The sequence below is a fragment of the Petaurus breviceps genome, unplaced genomic scaffold, assembly GCF_028583685.1.
Source record: "Petaurus breviceps papuanus isolate PSGF00001 unplaced genomic scaffold, PetGlider_PUasm1.0 177, whole genome shotgun sequence".
Taxonomy (NCBI): domain Eukaryota; kingdom Metazoa; phylum Chordata; class Mammalia; order Diprotodontia; family Petauridae; genus Petaurus; species Petaurus breviceps.
This window is the reverse complement of record NW_027185776.1, coordinates 2,778,662-2,790,062: the sequence shown is the minus strand read 5'-3', so window position 1 is coordinate 2,790,062 and position 11,401 is coordinate 2,778,662. Positions and strand designations below refer to the sequence as shown.

The 11,401-nt window shown below is 39.5% G+C and overlaps 1 protein-coding gene and 1 non-coding gene across 2 annotated transcripts in view; one reads left to right on the top strand and one right to left on the bottom strand.

Moving 5' to 3' along the window:
• Positions 1-8,323, bottom strand: part of DGLUCY (D-glutamate cyclase) — a 39,376-nt gene extending 31,053 nt beyond the window's left edge. The window contains exons 1-3 of the mRNA XM_069086061.1: positions 8,284-8,323; positions 7,024-7,186; positions 3,118-3,266 (exon numbers count right to left, since the gene is read on the bottom strand). Coding sequence (XP_068942162.1) covers positions 3,118-3,266; positions 7,024-7,186; positions 8,284-8,323 — 352 coding nt within the window. The remainder of the gene's footprint in view (positions 1-3,117; positions 3,267-7,023; positions 7,187-8,283) is intronic.
• On the top strand, positions 1,749-1,852 carry LOC138159732 (U6 spliceosomal RNA). The gene has a single exon (XR_011167956.1). It is a non-coding gene; the product is annotated as a U6 spliceosomal RNA (small nuclear RNA).
• Positions 8,324-11,401: the final 3,078 nt, after the last annotated feature.

The window sequence follows — 11,401 nt, the reverse complement described above, 5'->3', positions numbered from 1 at the left end:
AGAAGAGAAGAGAAGAGAAGAGAAGAGAAGAGAAGAGAAGAGAAGAGGAGGGAGGGAAGAAGAGTGGAGAGAAGAGGAGAGGAAAGAAAGGAGGGAAAGAGAGAGGAGAAGAGAATCAGAAGGAAAGGGAGAGGAGTGCAGAGAAGAGGAGGGGAGGGAAGAGAAGAAGGGGGCAAAGAAGACAGACAGAAAGAAAGAGACAGAGAGAGGAGAGAAAAGACAGAGACAGATGGAGACGCAGGATAACAGTAGTAGTAGTGGTGGTGGTGGTATAGTTACAGTCATAGTCATAATCATAGTCATAATCATAGTAGTGAGAGCAGTCATCAAAGCCTGGAAGTTCTGGATTTAAATCTTCTTTCTGATTTACTGACTAGGATTGCAGGGAGGGCCCCTTCACCTTTTGGTGCTTTAAATCAATTCTCCAACATTATATAAATTGCAGAGAAGGTGCCAACCTGCATTGATAGAGGGATTTTTCTCATCTGGAAGTTCCCTACACCAATGAAATAAATCCAATATATAAATGCAAGAAAAAATTGGAAATAGAACAAAAGAAAAATACGTCCTTGATTGGGGGGAAGAGCTTAATAAACTATAGAATTATAAAGGAATATTATTATAGCCTAAGAATCAACAAATAAAATAATTTAGAGCAAGACTGTTATGAACAAATGGATATAAAGCAGAGAAAGCATAAGCAGGAACACTATATTCTACTACTATTTAAATGAAAAAATATAAAAAGACACATGAACTCAGGTGAAATGCAATAATCAATATTGCTTTCCATAGGCAGATTGTAAGAAACATTTCCCACCTCGCATTAGAAAGGTGAGTAAATTCAGGTGTAAGAATGCTACATACTGTTATATGTGGTTGCCATGTTTGATTTTATAAGTAGGTGGTACAATGGGTAGAGTGCTATTGTCACAGTCCAAATCATTTAACATCTGTTAGCCTCAGTTTTCTCATCTTTAAAATGGGGATGATAACAGCACCTAATTCCCAGGGTTTTGTGAAGATCCAATGAGTTAAAACATGTAAAAGACTTGGCATACTTTAAAGCTCTACATAAAAGCTAGTTGTTATTATTATTATTATTAACACTACTTAACTATTTCCCCTTGTTACAAAGGAGAAATCCACAGAATGGGTATTTCAGGAAATGACAGTGGCATAAAAAGCCAAAAGCCATCAGTAAAATTTTTAAAAATATGTGCTAAAGCTTAATTATCCCTATCTTGTCTTTTTGGTGACTGGCATTTTTGATTCTTTGGTGACCAGTATTCCATGCTTCATAATCATATCATGTCATTAGAAGAATATTGGTGCTTGAAAGATGGAGTTTTATTGTGTGATTTTGTAGATATTTTGTACTTGATTTACATATCCTATCCTCCAAGGAGGATGGCAACATCTGGCAATCAGGGACTATTTATTTTTTATTTGTTTATCTCCCCTTGAACAAAATAACTCACTAAATGGTTGCTGGATTAAGATGAGGAGAGAAGTGTACAGCCATGCAAAGCATCAGATAATTTTCCAAATACAAACAAGTCTCCTCCTCTTTCTCCCATTATATTCTGCTCATTGTCCATGTGCACAATCTGTCCAGAGTACTGATGGAGCAGCAGTATTAAGTAACAGGCAATCCCATAGCACAGCCTGAACAAAAGGCATTCTTCCACCTACTTGGTTTTCCTTTGTGGAAAACTGTTTGGCGTGCTTGTGGATATCATTTAGAAGGATGTTCCTGTCATACACATACTAACACTGGAACAATACAGGGGTGATTAGCATGGCCCTGTGTAAGGATAACACACACATTCATGCAGTGCCCCTTATTTTTTAAACAAACTTTGGTATATAAATGTAACTATATTATTGTGCTGTATTAAATGACAGGTATGATGAATACAGAAAAACATGAAAATATTTACATGAACTGATGCAGGGTGAAGTAAGCAGAGCCAAGAAAACAATAAGCACAATGACTACAACAATGCAAATGGAAAGAACAGTCACAAAAAAAAAATTACAAGTGAATGTTACAGAATTACAAAGTACAGTCTGAAAGAAGAGGTAGGAGAAGATAACCCCACTTACCCCTCTGCAGAGGTGGGAGGTCAATGGATGTTGTACATTCTACATATTTTCAGACTTTTCAATGCATTGGTCAAGTTTTGTAGGCTTTTTGCCCTCTTGAGTAGCCTCTGATAGTTATCTGATTCCTGATATCAGTTCTAACTTGGATGCTCACACTAAATAGCTATGTAATCTCAGGAAATCACTCTGTATCTCAGGGTCTATTTCCTTATGTGCACAGTGGGAATTAAACCTGCCCCACCTACCTTACATGATTATGTAAGGATAAAGTGAGATAAATATAACAAGGATTCTTAACCTGGGAACTATGAACTTGGGTTTTAAAAGATATTTTTTGATGACTATATATAGTTGATTTCCTTTGTAATCCTCTTTTTTTGTTTTATGCATAAAAAAATTGTTCTGAGAAGGGATTCATGTAACAAGAAAAGAGATTAAGAACCCCCGATATTGGGGCGGCCAGGTAGCTCAGCGAGTAAGGGCACCGGCCCCAGTGTCAGGATGACGTGGGGATTGAATCTGGGCTCAGACACTTAGCACCCACCCAGAAACACCTGGCCATATAACCTTGAGCAAGTTACTTAACCCCAATTGCTTTAAAATAAAAAAGAACCCCCGATATATAGGCTGGACCTTTGTAAATAAATCTAGAGAAAAGGAAACTTCTATGAGTAGTCCTAATTTTGGTTTGGGGCAACAGTGGATAGAACACAAGGCCTAGAGTCAGGAAGATCTGAATCCAAATCTGGCTTGAGATACTTACTATCTATGTGATCCTGGGCAAGTTACTTAACCCCTAATTGCCTCAGTTCCTCATTTATAAAATGGGGGCACACAAGAGAAGAAAATGGCAAATGACTCCATTATCTTTGCCAAGAAAATCTCATGGACAAAGTCCATGGGGTCATGAAGAATCAGATATGACTGAACAACAACAAATTTCGGTTCACCAGTCAAAAGGAAATGTTCACCATCCCTCTTAAATCCAGGTTGTCCATGCTCTCTTACCAGTTGATGAAATGCTAGGGATCTTCTGTGCAGCAAGGAAGAGATCATCAATGGGGTCAACTAGATGCTTAATATTAACTTTTCGAGCATTGTAATAATTGCCATCAGCTGCTTTTCCTGAGCGCTCAATAGCCACCAAGTGATCAAATCTACAGAAAGGAAAGAAAAGAAGTAGGTCATGGGTGAGATCCCTCAGGGAACAAGCAGCTGGTATAAATATATAGGGACAGAGATTGGTTCTATGATTTCATTAGTATAGGGAACTACTGAATAAGGAAACTCTTTCTGACAATACAGGTCAGCACCTTCTGTGTAACTTATGACCTTAGAGAAGTGTAGAGGGCATTGAGACATTAAGTGATTTGTCTAAGGTCATACAACCACTATATGTCAGGAACTGATTATGAACCCAGGTCTCCCTGGCTCCAATACACTAAACCTGCTGTCTATCTACTATACAACATTTACATACACATGTGTACATATACACATATGTATGTAGTTGTAAATATGCATTGTGTTTGTATACACACACATATATGTATGTATGTGTATATATATGAAGCTATTTTTTTAAAAGTAAAAATCTTTAGAAGTTCCCCTTTTAGAATTGTGGAATAAATAATGATAGCAATAACAAGAAGAATAATAGCTAACATTTATATGGTATTTACTGTACACCAGGCAGTGTGCTAAGCATTTAAAAATTATTATCTCATTTGAATCTCACAACAACCCCAGAAGGTACAGATGAGGAAATTAAGGCTTATAGATGGGCAATGACTTGTCTGAATCCACACAGTGAGTGGGAGGGTGATCCCCCCCTAATCAAAAGAAGTATATTAGAAACCCAAAACCAGTCTAGTCCGCAAAAATTCTGCTTTAGTCCTGACTTTGACTGCAATTTCTCATTCATTGTGGCTTCACCTCAGTAGGCTCAGGGTGTCCTTGCTTCCTGGATTTACATCTGCGGCTTCCTATTGGGGTCATTCCTCTAGTCTTGTCTCCATATTCCTTGTTTCAATCATTGGTAGTCTGGGCCCTATATTCTTGCTTGGTCCTTTCCTCAGATGTGGTATCTCATCCTCCCTGTCCCCAGAATTCTGTCAGACATTTCCCCCTCACTATTAATAATAGAGAGGCAGCTAGATGGCTCAGTGGATAAAACGCTGGGCCTGGACTCAGGAAGACCTAATTTCAAATCTGGCCTCATAAACTTATTAGCTGTGTTACCCTAGGCAAGTGATTTAACTTCAGTTTGCTTTCACCCACTGGAGAAGGAAATGACAAACCACTCCAGTATCTTTGTCAAGAAAATCCCAAACAGGTTCACAAAGAGTTGGACAAGACTGAACAACATTAATATTACTTGATAATGGAATCAAACCCCATCTGGTTCTATTCTCTTCTGGTTATCTGCAATAATGACCATTTGGGGCCAACTGTTTATGTTTTAGCCTAGCTGGGACACTGATACTCTCTATGATGTTAGAGGTCTAAGCAGTGCTTTTTATTCTACTGCCATCTCTAACTTTTCCTCCTTCCCACCCCATTCCATCCTCCATTGAAGGGCACTTTTATTAATTGAAAATCCCCCTTTGTGAGGAGAACTAGAAGAACATTGTGCATGGTTACAGCCACAGTGAGTGATGACTAACTTTGATAGACATAGCCCTTCTCAGCAATGCAAGGTTCTAAGACAACTCCAAAAAACTGATGATGGAAAATGCTATCCACATGCATTATAATAAATATAAACAATAAATATAATAAAGAATTATGGAGTCTGAATGCAGATTGAAGTATACTATTTTCTCTCTTTTTTTGTTTCTTTTTTCTCATAGTTCATTCCATTGGTTCTAATTCTTCTTTGCAACATGACTAATGTAAAAATATGTAGAGACTATATCAGAGTGGACGCCATCTTGGGGAAGGGAGGAAAGGGGAGAAAATTTGGAACTCAAAAGTTTGTGGAACTGAATGTTGTAAACTAAAAATAAATAACTAAATATGCTAAAAAAGAAAAGAAAAGAAAAGAAAGGAAAGGAAAAGAAAAGAAAAGAAAAGAAAACTCCCCCTTTCAGGACACAAGCAAATAAAACCTAAGGTGATTTTTACTTTTATCATTTCCTGTTCAGTTATTTTTCAGTCATGTCTGACTCTTTGTAACCCTGTTTGGGGTTTCCTTGGTAGGAGATTTTTTTCTTCTTCATTTTATACATGAAGTAACTGAGGCAAAACTGGGTTAAGTGACTTTTCTAGGGTCATGCAATTAGTAAATGTCTGAGGACAGATCTGAACTCAGGAAAATGAATCTTCCTGACTACAGACCTGGTGCTCTATCCACTGAGCTACCTAGCTGCTGCCTTTTACTTTTTTTTCTTCTCATTTTTTTCTCTCTTTTTTATTTTTTAGTTTATATCAATCATTTCCACAAGATTTTTGAATTACAAATTTTCTCCCTATTTTCCCCCACCCACCACCCCAAAACAGTGATCCCACTGGATATCCTCTCCCCCAATCTTCTCTCTCCCATATCTTCCCCTATCCCCCCTCCAACTTTCCAGTAGAGTATGGTGGATCTCTATGCCCCAGTGCCTATATATCTTATTTCCCAGTTACATGTAAAATAATAATAATAATATATTTTTAAACATTTGATTTTAAAACTTTATATTCCAGATTCCTTCCCTTCCTCCCTTGTCACTCACCCTTACTGGGAAGATAAGCAATTCAATTTAGGTTGTACATGTGTAGCTATGCAAAACATTTCCATAGTGGATATATTGTGAAAGACTGACTATATTTCCCTCCATCCTATCTCACCCCCCACTTGTTCTATTCTCTACTTTCAACCTGTCCCTTTTCAAAAGTGGGTGCTTCTAACTTCCCTCCCCCCTAGCCTGCCTTCCCTTCCATCATCCCCCCTCCCATCCCCTTGCCCCCTACTCTCCTGTAGGGTGAGATACCCTATTTAGTGTGTATGTCATTCCCTTACCAAGCCAAATTCAATGAGAATAAGGTTGACCCATTCCCTTTTGCCTTCCTATTCTTCCCCTCCATTGTAACCATTTTCACTTGCCTCTTCTATATGAGATAGTTTACCCAATTCTGTCTCTCCCCATCTCCTCTCATTATATTCCTCTCTCACCTGTCAATTTCACCTTTTAAGTATCATCCCTTCCTATTTAATTGGTCCTGTGCCCTCTATGTATGCCTGTACACATATATACACATACTCACATATGTATTCCTATGCCCATATACCCTCCTATATAGACATATATATGTATGTATGTGTGTGTGTGTGTGTGTGTGTGTGTGTATATATATATATATATATATACACACACATTTCCATTCCCTTCAACTATTCTCATACTGAGAAAAGTTTGATAAGTTACAATTATCATTTTCCCATGTAGACATATAAATAGTTCCCAATTTTTCCTTCACTTCTCTTATTTGGTTTTCAAAATCCTTCTTAAGCTCCTCTATGGCCTGTAACCAGCTCATATTTTTCTTGGAAGCTTTTGGTGCAGGAGTTCTGACTTCACTGTCTTCTTCCTGTTCCATACTTTGATCCTTTTTGTCCCCAAAATAGGAGTATAAAGTTGGACTGCTGTGCTTGCTTTGCTTCCTTCGCTTGCTCATGTTGCCACTCAATTATTTGACTTTTGAGATTTTTGTCACAGTAGAACTCTGCTACCAGAGAGGGGAGCTTTGTCCCAATAACTGGGGTTTTCTCAGCTGCCAGAGCTATTAGTTGGCTGCCCTCCTAAAGCCTCCACACACTCTGGCAAACTGGCCATGCACCCAAGGACCTCCACCATAAACCACAATCCAGATACAAGCAGGTTAAAGCAAAAGCGATTACCCCTCAGACTGGTTGCTTGGTCCCCCTACAATCTGCAGGCCAGGAGCAATGCCAAGCAGCCATGTGGCAGTGGCTTCACGGCCACCACACCGCAGCGGCTTCTCCCTCCAGGGGGTAAAGACCAGACCACACTACCGAACTCCCAGTTCCCAAAGTCCACACTGCCTTGACTTCTCACTTTGTCCTTAGCATCTGTGGGTTGATAATTCTGGAAACTGCCACAGCTGCTGGTGATCTGAAGTCCCTCCAGCCTGAGGCTGGTTGTGGTCTCCCTGAGGCTAAAACTGCGGGCTCACTTGGGGCTGGCCTCAGCTCCCAGAGTGCTGTGCTAGCCCCTTCCTGCCAGCCTGCCGGGCTGTCTTCAGTGGGAGGTTAGCTTCTCTCTGTCATTTTGTGGGTTCTACAGCCCCAACGTTTGTTTAGAGTCATTTTTTACATGATTTGGAGGTGGTGGGAGCTGTGTGGAAGTCCTGTTTCTACTCCGCCAACTTGACCCCACATTTTACTTTTATAGGTTCAAGCTAAATGCTGTTCTCTAAACAGGACACTGGGGCTTCTCTGTTAATTAACAAAGATTCTTACGATGTTGCACCAATCCTTAATCTGAAGGGTTAAAGGGATATACTCCATGATAAAGAGAAAAAGGAAGATGTGTTGGGGGAGGGTGGAATCCATGTATTTATATACATAACATATGGCTGAAGAGTAAAGGTGTGTATGAACAGATAGTTGTAAGGCAGAAGGGCCAGAAGATGAATGGTATGGTGGTAAGAATGCTGGATTTGGAGTCAGAGCACCTGAGTTCAAATCATAGCTCTGCAAATGTGTGACTTTGGCAAATCACTTAATTTCTTTGGGTTTCAGTTTCCTCAACTTTAAAATGAAAGGGTTGTTTCAGACCACTTCTGAGGCCCAACATCTCTAGATTCACAGTCCTATGATCTGTCTTGAGTTACCTTCTCAGCTCTGCCACTTACTCACTAGGATGCTGGGCAAATCTCCTAACCTGTCTGCTTCAGTGATCATGACTGCAAAATGACAGGTAGGTGAGATTGCTTATAAGGTCCCTTCCAGCTCCAGATCTATAATCCAGTGATCCTACATCCTTATGGTGTGTGCCTATAAGAAGCAAGATGAAGAAAGCTTGGGAAACTCTGAAGTAGAAAATGGGATGGTACCAGAGGAAAAATGGGTTTATTTGATATTTCCTGTGAAACTTAATTTTTATATCATTAAATAAAGCACAGAGTAGAAGTATCTTTAAGGACTCTGACTCAGAATGTTCCCACCTGTCCCATCCTGTTGCAAAGTGTCAAGGGGCAGGGCCATGTTCTTTTACTGAGCTGGGATTTTATAACACCAAATATTTCCTGAAACGAGTAGGCAAGGGTTTGGGCAACTTTGTATTATACAGGGATTTTTATTGCAAAGGTAACAAGTATTTCCATTTGTGTGTTGTTAAACTGAGTGAGAAGAGACTGGCAGCTTTCACCTAGATTTCTGTTTCCTCCTGGGTCTTACTGCAGTTAAAATGAGAAATGAGTTTAAAATAAGAATCCCCATTCAGATCAATAAATCCTTCCCTTCCTGAAGGAATACACAGCACTGTTCTCTGTGTCTGAACCTTTCCACGGAAGGAGAATTAAATTACACACTGTGCAGAGGTATATTGATTTTTCAGGCCAGAAGGGGCCACTTAGCTATGGAAAGAGGCAATTAACTAATTGGTACCTTCTGGTCTGGAAGAATTAATGCATTTCTCCCAAAGAAAACAATTCACTGTTTTGCCATTACAGAATGTGGCCTGCTATTTCCTTACCAAATACAGGAATGCCTTTTTCTGACTTTGCTGGAGAATGAGGAATTTTCCAATAACTGGTGCTAAACTTTTGCATGAAAATTTAACCATTTGAATAAAAAATATTTTAAAAACGTACTTAGTATATACTTATCTGTCATATTAAGCAAAAGATATAGATCATAATGTAATCTTCTAATCACTCTGGGTCATTTCTTAGAAACACACTTAACTGGGTTCTTCAATGATGCCCTTTAGGATGCTGGAGCAGATAGATGTTTGCCTCACACTGAAAGGCCCTCAACTGTTGTGGGTTTTATATTTCTGCTGTTTCCTTCCTTCTTATCAGATTGTGAGCTGTCACTTTTTTGTCAGCAGTCCTCATTCTTGATTTTAGTGGTATCCTCTCTCCCACCCCCACCAAGAATGCACCAAACTCATGTGGGACTGAGGAACCAACCAGAAAATCAATCATATTAGGACTATATATATATAAGATATAGCTTCTCATTTAAGCCAAAATGAGGGGCTAGGATCCCTCCTATGGAATAAAGTAAATGTTTTTTTTTTTTTTTGTAGGACTGCTTGACACAATGAAGAGAGAGCTGGCCTTAAAACCTAGCCTTGACCAGAGAAGTCCCCTCTCTGCCCCACACTGGTGGTGTGGCCCTGGGAGAGTCACAATCTTTCAGTATTGACAAGTGAAAATCAATCCTGACTGATGAACAATTAATGAAGAGGTGGGCATATTAATGAGTAAGTGGGCTAAAAGTTTTCAGCTCCTCCTCCTGAGAATGTGGCTTGATCATGAGATTCAGTGGCCTCCAGCAATCTGAACAAAGGAATCTATCTCTCTACCCAGACCACTCTGGTCAATTTTCTCTTTCTCGAGCTGAGTTACCCTAGACTCTGATGGAAGGTTGGCAAGGGCAATTTGATGCTCTGGGGCTGTAATTCTCCTAGACTAGATTCTATTTACACGCTAAACAAAAATAAGTTTTCCTAGTTGGGTACTGGTTTGCATTGGTATAGAGTTTTTCCTCATCTGGGAGTTCTCAAAACTAATAAATTCACAGGTCATCTATGTCCCTGTTGCCCCTACTCTGTGGTCTATATTCTGAAAGAATGAGGCTGCTAGCAGTCTGCCAGATCAAAAAGACAGAAGACCTAGTTTTCTTCTTTACCGATAAGATTGAAGTCATTTGTTGTGAGCCTCCTAATCTTCCCTCCTCTACAACTCAAAAACTTCACCATGTTTTCACACATTGTACCTATTTAATCAATCAAGAAGCAAGTACTTATAAACCACCTACCCCGTGCTAGGCACTGGAGATACAAAGAATGAAAGTCTCTACTCAAAAGGAGCTCATGGTCTAGAGGAAAAGACAAGGACTTTTGTAAGTATATTCAGAATAAATACAAATAGTCTAAGTACAAATAAAGACAAATACAAGGTAGTTTTGGAGGGGGACACTAATATTGGGGGGGAAATCAGGAAAGACTTCATACAGAAGATGGTGGTTGAGCTACATCTGGAGGAAAGAGATGGACTCTGCGGCAAAGCTGAGGACATGAATTTAATCATCTTTTTTTCTTTATACACTAATTGGTTTTTTCCCTGATGCTCATAAATATACTTAGATCTCCACATCCCAACTTTTATTTAATCCCGCTGTCTCTTCAAGCTATTGTTCTATAGCTCTCCTCCCTCTCATAGCCTAAGTCCTTGACTCCTTGCAATTACCACCAATTTCTCAAGTTTTACTCATTTTCTTAAATCCTACAAATCTGGCATCCTACCCAACCATCCATTTGAACATGCTTTCCCCAAGCTTGTCAATGGCTCAACCAAATGGCCTTTGCTTAGTCTTCATCTTTCTTGACTTCTTTACAGAGCTTGACACTGTTGACCAACTTCTTCCTCTATCCTGACAGTAATCTTTTCTGGTTCTCCTCCAATCTGTCTGACCTGCCTTCTCTGTCTCATTTTCTGGATCTTCCTCCTGACTGTGGGGCACCTTCTTCCCTCTCCATCCCCTTTCTTCATACTCTGGCCTCAGGAGCCTTTCCTGTTTCTCCTTCTACCTCTTCACAGGTCATATTCCTTCTCCTGTCCCTTAAGCATACTGGTTCACTCTGTTTTCTCTTTTCTCCCTACACTCTCTCCTTTGGTGATTTCATCAGTTTGCATGGGTTTGGGTTATCACTTTCCCAGATGTTTATACTCAGTGCCAATCTCTCCCCTGAGTTCCAGCCTCACATTCCCAACTAGCTAAACATAAATAGCTGCCAGGAACTTCACATTCAATTTATCCAGAACTGAATCTATCATCTTTTCCCTAAACCTGCCTTGATTTCTAATTTCTTACAACATGAACCCAGATAAATACTAGACAGGAAAGAAAAAGAAGTAAAGGAAAAATGAGACAAATGATCTAGGAAAATTTGAGATGGGAAAGAACACTAAAAACTGGAGATATCAGGAAAGGATTCATGGAGAAAGTGGTACCTAATCAGAAAAAATTTTTATTGTCATTGATTAGTTCTGTCAATTTTGTTGCTATTGTTGAGTTGTTTCAATTGTGTCTAGTTCTTTATGACCCCATTTG